The sequence below is a fragment of the Perca flavescens genome, chromosome 4 (assembly GCF_004354835.1).
Source record: "Perca flavescens isolate YP-PL-M2 chromosome 4, PFLA_1.0, whole genome shotgun sequence".
Classification (NCBI taxonomy): Eukaryota; Metazoa; Chordata; class Actinopteri; order Perciformes; family Percidae; genus Perca; species Perca flavescens.
The window spans coordinates 866,006-885,622 of NC_041334.1; the positions used below are offsets into that span (position 1 = coordinate 866,006).

General features: G+C 44.0%; 1 protein-coding gene across 1 annotated transcript in view; it reads right to left on the bottom strand.

Annotated features, from left to right (window-relative positions):
* The window catches only part of grm7 (glutamate metabotropic receptor 7), a 184,445-nt gene extending 172,885 nt beyond the window's left edge, over positions 1 to 11,560 (bottom strand). Inside the window, exon 1 of the mRNA XM_028575992.1 lies at positions 10,087 to 11,560. Within this exon, the coding sequence (XP_028431793.1) occupies positions 10,087 to 10,596 (510 nt within the window). The 5' untranslated portion in view covers positions 10,597 to 11,560. The remainder of the gene's footprint in view (positions 1 to 10,086) is intronic.
* Between the last annotated feature and the right edge of the window lie 8,057 nt (positions 11,561 to 19,617).

Here is a 19,617-nt window from a genome sequence, read left to right on the forward strand (position 1 = left end):
TATGATAGGGCTGAGTGCAGACTGCGATATTCCCACTGCTGATGCTAGGACTGTTTAAATGATCCTGATGCCAGTATCTGTAATGTAGCGAGGAGTTTAACAACTGCTGGAATGGGATGTGAACGCTGAGTGGGAGATTCAATGTCATCTTTGATTTCTTCCAGTAACTCTAACATTGCACGGCTGCTTGATCTGTAACGCTAAATGATGTTGTGTTCACTGACAAAGTGTGATTCTTGTGTTAGAAATATTTTCAGCCTCGCCTATGTCTTCGTCTTGCTCAGATTACTGTTGCCATTTCACCAGCGGCATAAAGGTCTACGAGGAAACTCGACTGCGGCTGGTTTAGACCTGCTTTTAAGAGGCGGAGAATTTCCCCCGCAGAATAGAGACGCGCTCTTACTGACAGTCTTTGTAAATACCACGGAATATATAATTAGGCGCACTTTGCGCTTATCCTCCCACCTTTTTGGGAGGAACTCCCACTTTCCCCACGACCCTCCCACGAACGCATATTGAAAGCGCAACTTGTCTCTTCTCGCTCATGTGGAGGACAATCTGCCATTTTACCCAAGTGTCCCTGTTAGTAAATAGCCCGCATCGGTTACGTCCGTCTTTGCGACCAAATAGCGCCTGGAAACAGACGCAAACGGCTTGACAAATCTAGCCCTCAGTCTGTTCAGGCTCCTGTAGTGTCTGCTGCACCTGAGAGCCCTGCAGGAGGGGGGTCACCCTGCAGGGACCCGTTTCCTGTCAGTCTGACTGTTAGCTACATTTCTTAGACTCATTTTTAACAGGCTAAACTGTGCGCTGCTCAGAATTGAGCCGGATATTTCACACAGAATGATGTAAAGAATGTTTGTCCCATCTCTGATGTTTAGCACTTTAAACTGTTTTTCCCGAGCCGAGCGGGAAGTGTTTCTTCCCTGGCGCGCCAAGCAGACGGCGTGGCCACCCTGCCTGCAGTCAGTTAGCCACGCCGGCTAACAGGATCAGCTCCAGGTTAAATGGAGAGTCTTCGTGTCACGCTACTGGGTCGCAAACTCTGCAGCTTACATTCCTATCAGTGTCACTTTCTGCAGCTTCAAGGCTAAGCCAACATAAACCTGTAAGTTCAACTCCCAGTGAGCCAACACAACATGAGTCACTGGCCGAATCATCCAGGGAGTCAGAGGACGAAGTGGTCAGATAACAAAGAACTCCTACATCAACTACTGGACATATACTGATATCATGACAGCCAAAAGTTGGGTTTTATAAGTTCAAAATAGCAAATAAAGCCAAAGCATTACAGGGCCCTAAAAATATCAACTCAACACAACTCTAGGGCCGGGTACCGAACCTCGATTCTTTTTAGGCACCGACCGAAATTGCCTCCATAATATTTGACCCTAGTAAATCTCTTCAGCGTCAGTGAGCCAATCAGCACGCAGCATGCTTCTACCAAGATCTAATAACGTCTGTGATTGGCTTTCTAACGTTAAACATCGTAGAGACACGCAGGAAAAACTCTCCGTTACACAGAGACGGCCCAGTGTATTGTTATTTTTAGAGGCTGGACTACAAACTACTACTACCTCTTCTTCAGCTGCAAAAACAAAGCGATTATAGTTGTCAACTATTGAATTAATCTCCAACTACATGAGTCATTTTTTATGTACAAAAAAGGAAACTTGATTTCAGCTTGTTAAACGTGAATATATTTCTAGTTTCATCTAGCTTTTGACAAATGTTTTTTTATATGCTTTTTGTCTCTTTTTCAATGCTTTTGTGTAAACTTTTTGACACTTTAAAACATTTTTGACATTTTTTTATGCTTTTTAAAATAATTTTTAATTCTTTATTGTTCACTTTTTTAGATGCTTTTTGGACATTTTTTTATCGCTTTCTTTTGTTTTTTTTTTACTTTTTGATGCCTTTTTTGGCACTTTTTGATTTAATTTTTCTTTTTACTTTTTTTAACGCTGCTTGTGAACACTATAAAATGCTTTTGACACTTTTTTAACATCTTAAAGTTCCCTGATGTCAGCTTGTTAAATGTGAATATGTTCTAGTTTCTGATTAAATTAAGATAACTTCAGGGACTAACAGAACCACTGCAAACATCAAGCTCCTATGGAGATGATTTTAGATAATGGCCATTGAAAACCCTTTAACCATTAGTGTGTGTGTGTGTGTGTGTGTGTGTGTCTGCATATATTCTATAAATACGAAATAGATTAGATCGATTCGCACGGGGTTAAGATCACAGACAACCTCCGTAATTATTACAAATGACCAGAGGTCACCAGGTAATACTAATCCTGTGTAAATAGGTCTTTAGTGTCTTCCTCATCTTCAGCCGCTTCTTAGATCTCAATTCTTTTCCGAGCCAGACCTGAGCAACTACGGAGCTTTTCAAAGCTTTGGCTTCTTCTAGGCCGGGCTAACTCTCACCGGTTGAAAGATGATTTTGAAAAGAATTTATTTTGGTCAGGCAGCTTCTGAATTTAATGGTGGCCGAGCTCAGGAAGTTTTTAATAACAGACCTTTTAAAGCTGTTTCTCCCCGGGAGCTCAAAGTGTTTCTTCTCTGCCTTATTTTTCAAAGCTCGCAGCATTGAAGACTCTGCAGCTTTCAGCAGTGGTGTGAAGCCCAAAAACTATTTTTTTTAAAAACCCAGTGAACTCAAGGTGTGTGAGAATAAACAAAAATACATTTTATTTTCAGTTAGTTGCCTCAGACTGTCCTGATATTTATTTTTTTTATTAAAAAGCATGAATGGGATGAACTGTTACTCTAACATCCTTATTCCTCCAAGAGGCCCTGTAGATAATCTCTCTCCAGGAAAACTCTAAATCTTCTATTTAGATTATATTCCGGGGTTAAATGTTAAGGTTTTATTACACTTGTCTGGTTGGACAAGAGAGAATAAACTAGAAAATATTCACATTTAACAAGCTGCAAATAGAGAAGTCTTAATAGTTGACAACTAATCGTCTGATCGAATAATCTTTTTCCTTCACACGAATGTTGCAGAACATTTTGAGGGTAAATGGGTCAGATATGGAGGAGAACCAGAGGGGGGGGATCCAACAGAAAGCTTGAAACACTCAGCGGAATGAAATGGGAGGGTAATTATTTCCTCCTGTGATAGAAAAGTCATCTGTTCCACAGCTGTTCTCGCTTCATTACGCCCCTGATGTTCCTTAATGGCCTAGTTGGCTCCGGAGTTGCACCACAAACGCATCAGGGCTTCACTCTCTGGACCCCCCAGCTGGATCATGGGTCGGGTCAAGGCCAGGAAAAGATTTTTACACTACATGTAGGGCAGAGAATGGGGAGGGGGGGGTTAGGGTATGAAGTTAAGAATTTTTTTTTCTCATTATTAAAGATGTAGTCTCACTCATATTGATTCCAGCTGTGAGGATTTCCCCATGTTCTTTGTTACAAATGATACTTTGCTGGATATTTCTACGTTTTTGACCACATAGGCAATTTAAAGACGTCATCAGGGGGGGTTGTCAGGCTTAAAACAGGGATCCATTAAGCGGGGGATCTCTGGGTCTTCCCCCAGGAAGATTTGAGCATGGTACTGTACATATTAATGGTGGAAACGTCTTTATTAATGTGGAAAAGAAGACAAGATTCAGGAGGCAGATGGAAGTTAAAAATGTAAAACATTTGAGCGTGCAACGCGTCATTTCATGCCTTCTGGTATATTTTTATGAACCGATTTATGATTGAAATGTCTTTATTTATTTGAATTCAAAATATACAAATATACTGCAATAATCATGATTTCACATCAGGGACCTGAGCCAGACCAGAGTACACCTGACCCCAAAGTGCAGTTCAGAGACTCCTCAGATCTCTGCAGGGTAAATCCAGACAGCTAGCTAGACTATCTGTCCAATCGGAGTTTTCTGTTGCACGACTAAAACTACTTTTGAACGTACACATGTTCCACCAAAACAAGTTCCTTCCTGAGACTATTTAGCAGAGGCACCGTGGCTCCGTCCGGAGCTTAGCCCCGCCTAAGATGATTGTGATTGGTTTAGAGAAATGCCAATAAACCAGAGCACGTTTTTCTCCCATCCAGGAATGCTGTGTAGTCAGACCTTCCTCCACGCACTGTGGAGGAAGGTCTGGACATGAAAGACCGGTAACTTAACAGACTTGAGTCTGGATGGTAAAACAGAGATCCCATTAGCGCTAACTTCACCCCTCTTTGGGGGGCATGAAAGAACTCTCTATGCAGGAAAAACCGCCCCCATCCTACACTCTCATGATTTACTGTCTTCTGACAAAACAAAGAATCAATGAATCGAGAAAATAATCAGCAGGTTCATTGATAATACAAATATCACCCCAACGACCCCTTTCTCAGTAATTCTCCCATCAAGTCTTTTATGTTTCTTTCTCTCCGTTTGTCTTTCCTTTCCTCCCTCCCTCCCTCTCATTAGGCCATGACAACGGTCGACTCAGCACGTTGACGAGAAGATAGAGGCTCATTAAATCTCTGCACATTACCGAGCACACCCCTCTTCTGTTAGCCATGAATTTTAGCAAGCATGAGAGCTAAATAAAAGTCCCCCCCTCCTCCCCCCATCTCTCTTATAAAAACAGACAGCAGCTTTTAACAGTTAAAGTGTTTAATTGAGACGAGGGTTCATCACTAGAGGTGTAGCAGGGTTTGGTTGTGGTAATGGGAGTCAGTGGGCGGGATGGAGGCTCCAGCTCATTAGCTACATCCACTCGGTTTTAACGTCAACATATGTGGTCACTTTCATTTTGATAATGGCGCATCAGGGTTGTTTGTTTTGCAGGAAATTTTGAAGGGTGTAGAATCAGAACTCTGTTCACTAAAACCCGGACTGTGAATTGGTTAATTATTCCTGCCCATAACAGGACAGTTACTCACGACGTGATTAGGAAATTTAAAGTGCTCATATTATGTTTTTTCCCTTTCCTTTTATTGTGTTATATATCTTTTTTGTGCACATTATAGGTTTACAAAGTGAAAAAGCCCAAAGTGCCCCCCCAAGGGATTTACCATCTCCAACAGAAAACACTGTTCACCAACTGCTCCAAACAGCTCTATTGTAGTCCAGCCTTTACTTCAGAGACAAACGTGGTCACTTTGGGGGTCACACACGTTATAATGCTCACCTAGCTGCTAGCATGGCACGCCCTCATACTCTGCTTCTGACTGGCTAGTAGTCCTTACATAGCTACTGTCAGGGCACGCCCTCATACTCTGCTTCTGACTGGCTAGTAGTCCTTACCTAGGTACTGTCAGGGCACGCCCTCATACTCTGCTTCTGACTGGCTAGTAGTCCTTACCTAGGTACTGTCAGGGCACGCCCTCATACTCTGCTTCTGACTGGCTAGTAGTCCTTACATAGCTACTGTCAGGGCACGCCCTCATACTCTGCTTCTGACTGGCTAGTAGTCCTTACCTAGGTACTGTCAGGGCACGCCCTCATACTCTGCTTCTGACTGGCTAGTAGTCCTTACCTAGGTACTGTCAGGGCACGCCCTCATACTCTGCTTCTGACTGGCTAGTAGTCCTTACATAGCTACTGTCAGGGCACGCCCTCATACTCTGCTTCTGACTGGCTAGTAGTCCTTACCTAGGTACTGTCAGGGCACGCCCTCATACTCTGCTTCTGACTGGCTAGTAGTCCTTACCTAGGTACTGTCAGGGCAAGCCCTCATACTCTGCTTCTGACTGGCTAGTAGTCCTTACCTAGGTACTGTCAGGGCACGCCCTCATACTCTGCTTCTGACTGGCTAGTAGTCCTTACCTAGGTACTGTCAGGGCACGCCCTCATACTCTGCTTCTGACTGGCTAGTAGTCCTTACCTAGGTACTGTCAGGGCACGCCCTCATACTCTGCTTCTGACTGGCTAGTAGTCCTTACCTAGGTACTGTCAGGGCACGCCCTCATACTCTGCTTCTGACTGGCTAGTAGTCCTTACCTAGGTACTGTCAGGGCACGCCCTCATACTCTGCTTCTGACTGGCTAGTAGTCCTTACCTAGGTACTGTCAGGGCACGCCCTCATACTCTGCTTCTGACTGGCTAGTAGTCCTTACCTAGGTACTGTCAGGGCACGCCCTCATGCTCTGCTTCTGACTGGCTAGTAGTCCTTACCTAGGTACTGTCAGGGCACGTCCTCATACTCTGCTTCTGACTGGCTAGTTGTCCTTACCTAGGTACTGTCAGGGCACGCCCTCATACTCTGCTTCTGACTGGCTAGTAGTCCTTACCTAGGTACTGTCAGGGCACGCCCTCATACGCTGCTTCTGACTGGCTAGTAGTCCTTACCTAGGTACTGTCAGGGCACGCCCTCATACTCTGCTTCTGACTGGCTAGTAGTCCTTACCTAGGTACTGTCAGGGCACGCCCTCATACTCTGCTTCTGACTGGCTAGTAGTCCTTACATAGCTACTGTCAGGGCACGCCCTCATACTCTGCTTCTGACTGGCTAGTAGTCCTTACCTAGGTACTGTCAGGGCACGCCCTCATACTCTGCTTCTGACTGGCTAGTAGTCCTTACCTAGGTACTGTCAGGGCAAGCCCTCATACTCTGCTTCTGACTGGCTAGTAGTCCTTACCTAGGTACTGTCAGGGCACGCCCTCATACTCTGCTTCTGACTGGCTAGTAGTCCTTACCTAGGTACTGTCAGGGCACGCCCTCATACTCTGCTTCTGACTGGCTAGTAGTCCTTACCTAGGTACTGTCAGGGCACGCCCTCATACTCTGCTTCTGACTGGCTAGTAGTCCTTACCTAGGTACTGTCAGGGCACGCCCTCATACTCTGCTTCTGACTGGCTAGTAGTCCTTACCTAGGTACTGTCAGGGCACGCCCTCATACTCTGCTTCTGACTGGCTAGTAGTCCTTACCTAGGTACTGTCAGGGCACGCCCTCATACTCTGCTTCTGACTGGCTAGCAGTACTTACTGCGCATTTGCGACTCCCAACAAAGATGGAACAGAAGTGAGATGTCTCACTCTGTAGCTAAAACAGAGAGCTCAACACACAGGGTGAAAAGAAGACCTGCAGCAATGTGCAGTACAACAACAACAACAATTAAACTACATAAACCTATTCTGGTACAACCTCTAAATACAATTATGAACCTGAAAATGAGCATAATATTCAATTCAATTTTATTTATAGTATCAAATCATACCAACAGTTATCTCAAGACACTTTACAGATAGAGTAGGTCTAGACCACACTATAATATACAAATACCCAACAACTCCAGTAATTCCCTTAAGAGCACTTTAAAGGTGCAACACTTTCAGAGTTGAGGAGATTGATCTGGGACTAATTTGTTTTCATTGTGGATTTATGTGTGGATTTTTTTCCTCTATGAATGCATGAGTTGTCTGGTCTCTAAAGTGTGGATCATTGTTTCTTGATGCCAAAGACGACATCCTCAAATGTCTTGTTTTATTCATAACTTAAAGATGTTCAGTTTCCTGTCCCAGAGGAGAGAAGAAACTAGAACATTTACATTTAACAAGCTGACATCACACAAGTTTACCGTTTTTGGAGATGAATTTAATAGTTGACAATTAATCCATTTATCTTTACAGCTCTATGAAATGTAAATGGCGCTTTTACAAAGTGGAGTTGGGCCGTGTAGTATCTTAGGATACATCACACTTTAGGTTTTCCAGATTTTTTAGCGAACAGAATTACTGGATCATCTCTGGAAAGCTGAGCCAGGATCAGCTGACTGTGCAGGGTTTCCCCGACCATTATATGTGTTAGGCGCATAAATGGAAACAAGACTCTCAGGGGTTCATTCAGATATTTTTGGACAGTGGAATCACTTGGAAAGTGGTTTGGTGTGAGGTCGGCATAACTCTTCCACAAACGGAGGGAGAACACTGAAGTACATTGTGATTTACTCAGGAAGTGGATTAGGTGTGACGTTACTTACTGTGTACGTCATGGTTTTGGAGCTTTACAGAATAACAAGAGATAAGAAATAAAGGAGAGCTTAGAGCTCTGAGGAGAGAGATATGGAGGATTATTATTATTATACTGAACACTTCATTCGGAAGCTTCCTGGCCAAGAGGGCAGCACAAAAAACTATGTTTCCATAGCAACTACAAACTTATAGACATGTCATAAGCCACCAACGAGTCTACAACGTTTACAAAAATGTGGTGATTTCCAACCAGGGGGGACATGGAAAGATCCAGAGTGTAACTCAATAAATAACCGTCAAAAACAGATCTCAGGAAACAGGCAGCCTCTGAACTTCTCTGTGTGGCTCTTTAATGTCACTCACCAAACACCAGAAACACCAGAACTGGTCTGAACTCTCTCCAGTAACCAGTTAATCCTCTTCCTATCATCTGTTACACAACATCCAACTGCATCAAAATTCTCACTGACCTGCAGGATTTATATTTCATGTTGTACTTCTTTAAAAGGTGCTCTTAGCGATGTCACGCGTTTTTTAGGCTACAACATTTTTTTGTCACATACAGCAAACATCTCCTCACTCTCTGCTAGCTGCCTGTCCCCTGAACACACTGTAAAATACAATTTGACCTGTTTTTTTAAAGTTTCTGTAGCAGAAGATGGGATTTCTTTCAACCAAATGGATGGTTCCATGAAACACTCTTCACAAGTCAAATGAATTATCAGTTCAGACTTTTGGGTGTTTCATTCAATTTTATAGCATTATTCTGACTAAACTTTGTCATGATTCATACTTTCTGCTTTTTTTAACTCAAAAGTTAGATATAATTGCATAGGCTATATAAGGTTTAGTGACCAGAAATTCCAAAAATAGTGGTAATAAGTTTAAAAAAAAAACGTTTAAAAAAAAACACAGCAAAATAGATAAGACAAAAATGTCAAAGATGTCAAAAAAAAAAGTGTTCATTTTGACCCAGAAGGACAACACAAGGGTTAACTCAACCAGCGATAGAACAGAGTAGATTTTTTAAGGGTAAATGACTTGGTATTGGACCGGTGCATAGACTCGTATACTCACCGATACTAATACCAACATCTGAGGCTTAACAACTCAAAATGTGAGAGGGGTTTCCAGAGACTCACACTGCAGGCGGCGCAACAGGGAGGAGGAATCCATTATGAACTGGATCAGTGAGAAAGGGAAGACGCCAACAGCTGCTGCTGCAGCCCCGAACGTTTCCTCAAAAAGCCCAGAATATTAAAGAAATCTTATACAATGAATACATCGTTCTTCTGCTGGCCAATAATACTCAACTCAGAGTACTGAAAGCCACGTTTACTTGTGCATTGTACTATGAAAACCAGGGATGCAACGAATCCTGGATTCGGCCGAATATTGGGCTTTTTGATGGGGTTGGGTTTCTGCCAAACCTTAGAATTTTTTTTCACCGAACAGAACCCTACGCTTGCACTAGGCGCCCTACGCTGGTCGCCGTAATGACGGGACGGTGTTTACGTAGGTGGAGTGTTCAATGCAGTAGGCTGTGAGAAAGCGGAAATGGAACTGGTGAGCAGAAAAAGTGTTGTTTGGCAGAACTTTCAGTCAAAAGAAGGCCATTCAAGTCCAGCTACATGTTCAATTTAGCTGGTGGCAGCTCGTGGTGGCGAGGACCCTAAACAATACACAACATGGCCGCTGTTACAACATCTGGTCTGAAACATCTGAAAGAATACAAGTTGTGCATGAAGGAATCTCCAGACAGCAGCCAGAATGCAGCAACTTCAGGTACATTACATACATTCATGGGTTAACTGTGTTCATGGACCGAGGACGGGAGGAGATCTGTCAGCTGTGAACTCTACTCCATCATAGTGTAACAAAAACAGGTTTCAAGATTCAATTAACTTTATTTCTGCATTAGGAACTTTATTTTTAAGAATATAGTTCTAGTAGTTTTAAGAATAGCAAATAGCTGCTGTAAATGGGAATATTTTTTCCTGCCGGACTCCCCTAATTCTGGGCTGATCCCCGGATGTTTCCACCCTCTGGCTCCGGCCCTGCTGCAGGAGGACTGTGAGATTACATAAGGAGTGTCTGCCACTAATAACGCTGCTGAATAAGTCAGCAGAGCCCAGAGTGTCTGGCTCCTACCTGGAAGAGGCGCAGGATGTTGGCCACCATGATGGACACGGAGCTGGCGGAGGCCCCGACCACCCCCACAACCTTCTCGGGCTTGACGAACACCGGCGGCTCCCCGTTGGTGCACCGCACGTCCGACGTGTCCTTCTGGATCAGCGCCTGCACGAACGTCAGCGACTGCTCCAGCGCGTACGTGTCCCGCGAGCACGTGTCCAGGATCCGCGCGCCCAGCGTGACGTTGGGCAGCAGCTCCTCGTCGCCGTTGATCTGGTCCAGGGCGTACATCATGGCCTCCAGCCGGTGGATGCCGTTCTCCTTCTTGATGTCCCCGCACGGGATCCCCGGGACCCCCCGTGCGTGCACCGGGAACAGCCCCCCCAGTGTCACGTCGCCCTCCACGCGGATGGAGTGCGGCGCGTAAATCTCCTGAGAGCCGGACATCTCCAGGAAACACAGGAGAGCAAACAGCCGGAGGGTAAAACCCGGGTTAATCTGCGGGGAATGATCAGAGTGGGTGCCCATGATTGGATCCGTGGTCCTCCCAAATAATAATAAAAAAGCTTGCCTCTGCAAGCTGCAAAAACACACTTCTCAGGATAGTTTAACGCATCCAACAACCGAGTGCATCCCTGTCTTTTATCCAGCAGAGGGTTAGTGAAATCAAAGGCCAGGTGTCAGGTCCTCGGACGGACTGTAATCCCGCAGGTGCAGCCTTTAATGAGCTCTTCAATCCGACGCGCACACAGAGAAACCGAAATGTAGAGCCTCTGCAAGCTGCAATCACAGACTTCTCAGGACAGTTTCACGCATCCAAACAAGCAGACTGAGTGCATCCCTGTCCGTTATCCTGCAGCGGGAACCCGCAAATCTTCTTCTCAGAGTGACCGTAATCCCGCAGGTGCAGCCTTTAAAATGCACACAAACATCCAAAGCGACGGATTCCCCACCGATGCGTTCTCTTCTTCAGCATACCTCCTGTGTAGAGCTGCTGCTGCAGGGACACAGACACTTAGGGCGCTGCTGCTTGTTGCTCGGTGAGCACACATTCCGGGGATTTTAAATTTGGATGATTTATTTTTTTTTTTTCAGATTTTAAGAGAAGAAGAACCGGGGTTTGTTGCGTGGAAGGAACAGCCAAGACGCACTCCGTTAGGTATTCCGTGTTTGCAGATGAGAAGAAGCCAGCCCGGTGATGTCATAGCTGCTTAAAAATTAGAAACTGAAATTAAAATGTGCTCAGATGTATCTCAGGCAGCTTTGATAGTTTCCTCCAGCCTGGAGAAGATGTGAGGACACGCAGGAGAAGGCGGGGAAGATGCACCGCACGCGCTGCTCTGTGCACGAGATAACTCTGCTGAGAGCCGAGCCGGCAGACTCCGCATCCCGCATCCTTCCCGTCCAAACCCGGGGTCCCGGGTCCCGGGTACCTGTCTGGAAACTGAAGCTGCGCGAAGGAATGAAGCAGCACACAGTGTAGTTGTGTTCACGAGCTCTGCGCTCAAACTGACTGAGTAACGAGAACAAGAGCGAGACACTCTCTCTCTCTCTCTCTCTCTCTCTCTCTCTCTCTCTCTCTCTCTCTCTCTCCCTCCCTCTATCTCTCCTTCTCCCTCTTTCTCTCTCTCTCTCACACACACACACACACACACACACACACACACACAGTCGTGTAATTATCGGTCTAAAGATGCCAAAATCCAATTTTGCACAAACACACGGAATTATTTTTCTGTTCAATGATGTACACCTCCTGTTATTATGAATGGCTGCATTCATAAGAATCCAGGAAGAACTGGAAGGTTCCTGTTTTATGTATATTATTTTCATGGTGGATATATGTGTGTGTGGAGTTATTTTCAGGATTTGGATTTCTCCATTTAAACTAAAACTTCAGTGTAGTGACAGCTTTTCAAAAAACCTTAAAATATTCATACATTAATTATTATTCATACTTTAAAAAAAACACTCCCACTTTTACTTTTCCAACTATTCTCACTACTTCAACTTCTTACGTATTTAAGACGGCAATGCAACGTAGCTTCAGCTTTTCAGCATTCACACGCAGTAGCTGTCGATGACGTCCTCAAATGTCTTGGAAGGAAAGAAGAGAGAAGGAAAGAAGATGGAAGGAACAGGGAAGACAAGAAGAGGGAAGGAGGAGGGATGGAAGGAACAGGGAAGGAAAGAAGAGGGAAGGAAACGGGAAGGAAAGAAGGAGGGATAGAAGGAAAGTCAGTTGGCGACTAATTGATTCATCTTTGCAGATTCATCTATAATCTGACAGATTATAGGATTTAATGAAGATTTACATCAAAATAATAAAGGCTTTTTGTGGCCATCATTTTTCTCGCAAAAGCAGACAATTTAATTACATTTATTTCACAGGGTACTTCATACATACATACATACAGGTTACATATAATAAGATCCAAATATTCTAAATATTAAAGGGGCGATATGCAGTTTTGGCCATTTCTTGCTTTTTTCTCTCTTTTTGCTGGCAGGTTTCTCTATAGAGCCCCCCTACAGGTTTCTCTATAGAGCCCCCCACAGGTTTCTCTATAGAGCCCCTCTCTATAGAGCCCCCTACAGGTTTCTCTATAGAGCCCCCCTACAGTTTTCTCTATAGAGCCCCTCTCTATAGAGCCCCCTCTCTATAGAGCCCCCTACAGGTTTCTCTATAGAGCCCCCTCTATAGAGTTTTCTCTATAGAGCCCCTCTCTATAGAGCCCCCTACAGGTTTCTCTATAGAGCCCCCCTACAGGTTTCTCTATAGAGCCTCCCCCCCTACAGGTTTCTCTATAGAGCCCCCCCCTACCGGTTTCTCTATAGAGCCCCTCTCTATAGAGCCCCCTACAGGTTTCTCTATAGAGCCCCCCTACAGGTTTCTCTATAGAGCCTCCCCCCTACAGGTTTCTCTATAGAGCCCCCCCCCTACAGGTTTCTCTATAGAGCCCCTCTCTATAGAGCCCCCTACAGGTTTCTCTATAGAGCCTCCCCCCGACAGGTTTCTCTATAGAGCCCCCCCCTACAGGTTTCTCTATAGAGCCCCTCTCTATAGAGCCCCCTACAGGTTTCTCTATAGAGCCCCCCCCCACAGGTTTCTCTATAGAGCCCCTCTCTATAGAGCCCCCTACAGGTTTCTCTATAGAGCCCCCCCCAGGTTTCTCTATAGAGCCCCCCCTACAGGTTTCTCTATAGAGCCCCTCTCTATAGAGCCCCCTACAGGTTTCTCTATAGAGACCCCCCCCACAGGTTTCTCTATAGAGCCCCCCTACAGGTTTCTCTATAGAGCCCCCCCCTACAGGTTTCTCTATAGAGCTCCCCCTACAGGTTTCTCTATAGAGCCCCCTACAGGTTTCTCTATAGAGCCCCCCTACAGGTTTCTCTATAGAGTCCCCCCTACAGGTTTCTCTATGGACCTCCCCCCTACAGGTTTCTCTATAGAGCTCCCCCCTAGGGTTTCTATATAGAGCCCCCTCTCTATAGAGCCCCCCTACAGGTTTCTCTATAGAGCCCCCCCTACAGGTTTCTCTATAGAGCCCCTCTCTATAGAGCCCCCCTACAGGTTTCTCTATAGAGCCCCCCCCCTACAGGTTTCTCTATAGAGCCCCTCTCTATAGAGCCCCCTACAGGTTTCTCTATAGAGACCCCCCCCTACAGGTTTCTCTATAGAGCCCCCTACAGGTTTCTCTATAGAGCCCCCCCCCCCTACAGGTTTCTCTATAGAGCTCCCCCTACAGGTTTCTCTATAGAGTCCCCCCTACAGGTTTCTCTATGGACCTCCCCCCTACAGGTTTCTCTATAGAGCCCCCCCCTACACGTTTCTCTATAGAGCTCCCCCCTACAGGTTTCTCTATAGAGCCCCCCCCTACAGGTTTCTCTATAGAGCCCCCCCTACAGGTTTCTCTATAGACCCCCCCCTACAGGTTTCTCTATAGAGCCCCCCACAGGTTTCTCTATAGAGCCCCCCCTACAGGTTTCTCTATAGAGCCCCCCTACAGGTTTCTCTATAGAGCCCCCCTACAGGTTTCTCTATGGACCTCCCCCCTACAGGTTTTTCTATAGAGCCCCCCTACAGGTTTCTCTATAGAGCCCCCCTACAGGTTTCTCTATGGACCTCCCCTACAGGTTTCTCTATAGAGCTCCCCCTACAGGTTTCTCTATAGAGCCCCCCCCTGCAGGTTTCTCTACCACCATTCAACCCAAACAAAAGTCATATAACCATTCCAATGACTCTGAAGCTGTCCAGTTAAGGTAAATTAAACGAACAAAAGAAAGCATATGTCCCTTTAAGGTGTAAACGTAAGTATGTAAGTAATTTTGCCGGATGCTGGCGGCTCTACAGAAAGGACCCAGTCAGAGCAACGTAGTGTTGCATCGGGATGTTGTTGCACACAACTAGTGAAAGAAACATCTCATGGCCCCAAGCCTGGAACCAGATTTTGTAACTAGCCTACTGTTTGTGCTTTTTATGTATACCAATATGTTGTAAGATTTCCTTTTTGTATATTCAGTGCTTATGCATTTAGTGTAATATATAAGAGTATATGAAGAGGAATAGGTATAGTTATGTTTGCGAGAAAGAATATTCTTATACTAATCTTATTTTTATGTATTATATATATATTTTATTTCATGTGGTTGTTTTGTCTGAAAATGTCTTATCCGTTGTCATGTTTTATGTGGACTCCAGGAAGTAGTTGATCTTCTGCATCAGCTAATAGATAGATAGATTTGATCAAATCAAAACCATCACGTTTCACACTGCCTGTCTTGTGTCTCTGAGGGATTCACCTACCTGCCTTCTCGCTGCACCGGTCACCCTGGGCTGCTTCCTTTTCCGTCTGCAGATGGAGGAGTGAAGACTCTGCTCCCTGAAACATGGAGTTAAACATGATCACGATGATGTAGTGATGTCCAATGTATTTATATTGTACGGAAACATACGCAACAACAATTCGTAGGATTAAACACGAAATGATGCCGACCGGTCAGGTAATGGAAGTTTGGCCGACCTGTCACCTGACACTCCCTAAAGGCTGTTTTATGCTTCTGCGTCAACTCCACGCCATAGCTGCCGTCGCACCTACGCCGTTGTGACCCTTTCGGAGTTCTGCGTCGGGGTTGCTTTGCATCGAGGTGCATTTCACCGCCATAACGCTAGGGGGTGATAAGCCTGAGGTTATCTGCGAGGTGTCTGCCAGCCAGTTTATGTTATGTTAGCAAGCTAACTGTAGCACAACTGCCCACAAAGTACTGCTTGCAGGCGAAGTGCTAATATCAAAATGTTACTGACATATGGACATATAGCCACCCTGGAAACAGGCTGGTTCCTTTTCGGTCTGCAGATGGAGGAGTTAAGACTCTGCTTCCTGAAACATGGAGTGAAACATGATCACGATGATGTAGTGAAGTCCAACGAATTCTCATGAACGGGTTGGTATAATAATGTACGGAAACGTGCACAATTTGTATGCCGTCTTACGGTGGCCGGCAGCTGTTCACATGATGAAGCCCTATCACCTAAGTTTAGCGGTCTTTACAGTTAAGTTTAGCTGAGAAAAGGTGACTGTCAGGGTGCGACAACAGTTACGTTTAGGCACAAAACCTTGCGCATAACAATTCTTACAATATCCTACGAAATTACATCAACTGCTGGACGGTCACGACAGTTAAATTTAGCCGAGAAAAGGTGTAGCGTAATGCAGCAACGACAGTTAAGTTTAGACACCAAAACAACAAGTTAACATTAGAAAAAGATTGTGGTTTGGATTAAATCACTCCAGGGACATAAAAACCTGTTTCCTGGGAGAAAGTCTTGTGTTTTTTCCTTCTTCAGGACATGAACACCGGTTTCCTGGGTGAAAGTCTTGTGTTTTCTTCTTAACTTCTTATTTATAAAACATAGGATGCATAGCCATGTTACCAATGGGGTTAGACAAGGTGGAATATTGTCGCCTGTTCTTTTTAATTTGTATATGGATGATCTTTCTAGGACATTAGAAGTGTGTAAAACTGGTTGTATGGTAGGAGATAGGCGTATTAATCATCTGATGTATGCAGATGATTTAATTGTTATGTCTCCTTATAGTGCTGGCCTACAACATGACATCAAATTCAATGCAAAAAAAGAGTGTTAGTATAGCTATAGTAAAGCAAAGATAAATAAGATAAAGGTGGCATACAATGATGCATTTAGAATTTTGTTGAAGTGTCCAAGATGGACCAGTGCTAGTCATTTGTTTGTGATGAGTAATGTACCCACCTTCCATGCTGTGCTGAGGAATTTTATGCACAAATTTAGGTGCCGATTAACAGAGTCAAAGAATACAATTTTAACAGCCTTAACTAACCCTGCACTTAGTGATACCAGATTTACTTCCAAACTCTGGAAACACTGGCACAAGCATTTGCATATGTTTTAAGTATTGTGTGTCTGTATATGTATGTAGGTATGTATGTTTTGTATGTTCCTTCTATATACTATGTGATAGACAGTATGTCTGTATGTTTTTATGGTGTGTGTATCCTTCTTGTAATATGTTATGTGTACTTTTATATCTGGAACTTGAGTCTGTAAATAAAGTTAAATAAAGTTATATATACATAGGATCCTTAGTAAAAGTGTATGTAAGCCCAAAAGCCAAAAATGGCGTACGGCAATTTTTTTTTTTATGAAAAAGATTCATAAAACTGTGCGTACGCACATCTGTAAGCAATGTTCCAGATTACCCAAAAGTGTGCGTACGTGGATCAGCCTCTTATCCTGCCCTGTACGTGCCCATTTTTAACCATAAATAGTCAATGCAAAGCACCTTGTGAATGCTGATCAGTATATGAATGACACTGGCAGTTGTTACACTGTATCATGATGACTGACGGAGAAAAAGCAAAAAACTTCTCAGACGTTCAGGAATTGCTGCAAATTGAATTATAATTTCGGCCTGTTCTTGCACAGTGTAGGGAAACCTGATCTATAAACCTTTTATACCTCCCAAAACGGCAGGCATTACTGCACTCGGGGAAAGCTTCGATATCAGACGTATATGATAAGATTTAACAGAACTATATATTATAGGCTATCTAAACAAGCCTTAGTGATAAAGTTGAAGATTATATATAATATTTATAAAAAAAAAAATAAAACACTTAGCTGTCTGCCATTTCCTTCTGGAAACAGCCGATTTCCCCCAGAGTGGTGAGGACCTGTAGCCTATTTGGATAGGGATGGCACGGTTCCGGCGCGTTGCCGTCTCTACTGGACCCAATTCAGTACATAGATCCAAGAGCTCAGCTTCAGAAAATCTAAATCGGCATATTAGCCAGTCATCGTCGTGGTCCCCGAAATCTCTTTTTCTCCTGATTCTTCCATTGGCGTAGGCCTCCTGCAGGGCCAGCAGTGCCATCATGCAGCATTACGCACACTGGTCACCACATAATTTATGTTTACAACAACGTAAACAAGTGTAACGATTGCGCGAGAGCTTAACGGCTGTATTTTCAGACTTTGACATTTGATGATATATGCACAGTATTAAAGACAGATATTTAGTTATTTACACTGTGTTCTGCAGTTATCTAATGCTAGGGTATTTGATGCTATCCTGTATTCCATGTAGTCGGGCCATCTCCTCCTCCTGCACTCCGTAACGGACAATGTGACGGCGAGACAGTGCCGATTAAATATTAAGCAAAACATGGAGGTTGGAGGTGTTTATGGAACAGTTATCACTCACAATTGCAAATAACAAAGCTGGATTTAATCTTCATGGTAATGTGGATGATATGGAGTGAAAAAATGTGCGTTAGGCATCAATACTTGAAAATATTAAGAGTAATCTTTTTCCCATTTACTCTCTGCAGTCTGACTTCAGTTCACCACCTCACCATCTGCGTCACCAATTCCTATTTTGTCTCCAAAATGTGTGTACGCATGGGTCAGAGTTTGCGTGGAGGACCGCACATTCTCCCATCAAGTTTGTTTTTTATAAATCACAACCTTTGCATGGGAAGTGGCGTACGCACGTTTTCAGCCCCTTTTTGTGCGTACGCCACGTTTATAAAGGAGATCCCAGGACATGAACTCTGCTCCCCCTCTTGAAAGCTTTGTCTTTTAGGAGCCAAACATCCCCCCCGACCTCCTCCCTACGAGGATCTTTACGCTCTTATACAGCAGCAGTCTCATTCAGAATTTACAGGATTAGCATGGGTTATGCAATGAGTTATTGATGCTTTCATTACATAACCTTCTGAATACTGTAACTCCTCGTTTTCATGCTAAATTTATGAAACTTGCCCTTTCCTCAAAAAGATTCAAAACTCTGCAGCTCAACTTCAAGCCAAACCTTTAGGGATGGATCATATTTAACAAATGTTGGCTTCCTTACCCTTACATTCCTACAGAAAAGGATTAGGGCCAATGTGTAAAATGTATTTAAATTCTGAGTTTAAAGTCTAGAATTCTAAACTATTTTAGTACTTTAACACTCAAATACTTCTTTCACATTGGCCCTAATCCTCCTCCAGACATTGGCACCCTGTGATATTGTTAAAGACTTATAAATCAGGGAATGGATTAGATTAGACCCCGTCTATATCACTATACTCTGAAGTCTCTAACTGACATCCCAGTCCACTCAGGAAAAGCATCAAAACTTAGATTCACACAATCATGAATTGTAATAACTGTGGTGATCCTGACTTTTCCTCTTGCGCCATCATCAGGTCAACACTGTAACATGTCCAAATGTAACAGGGTTTATAATATATATTATGTCATTCCACTTGCCATTGCCATGTTATTTAATATCAATGTGTATTTTTTGGGCTCAAGGGTGCCCTCTCTCTAAAGATAGTTGTTAAATGCCACTGGCTGTTTATTCATTGCCAGTTATGAGAGATGTGCCCAAGGTGAGTTGCAGAGTGCAGCGCGGTACATAAATATTATGTATTTATGTCTGTATATTCATTGTATGAACATATGTGCACTGTGATTAATGGAAATATTAATAATAATAGTTACAAGTGGGTTGTGTTTCTTTTTCAAGTGCTAAAATGTTAAAATGCACTTTGTTGCTAGCCTATGTGATAAGCTACCATAAACCAACGGTATGACTGACCAGTACATACTCCATTACGGTTCCTATTCAGATAATAAACGGGCCCATCGCGGCGTAAAAGATCAGCGAGGCTCCCGATCGTTATTCTACACACATCGCAGAGTCGAGGGGTTGCTTAAACCAGCCAGTCAAAGAAGTGCGACTGAGCGTGGTAACACAAACACAGGGGCATAGAAAGGCATACTCCATGGGCCCCTCCCCACATCCACAGCAATTCATTCTAGCATCTATTTGGGCCCTCCTCACATGAGGGCCCCGGGTACTCAGTCCTATTTCCACCCCCAGTTCGACATCCCTGCACAAACACCTGCAGAACTAAAGACATTCATCAGCCTCATCAGGACTCCGTTTAATGCTGATTAGCCAACATTAGCATGCTAACATGTTAAACATTATGCTTGCTAAACATCAGCATTTACGC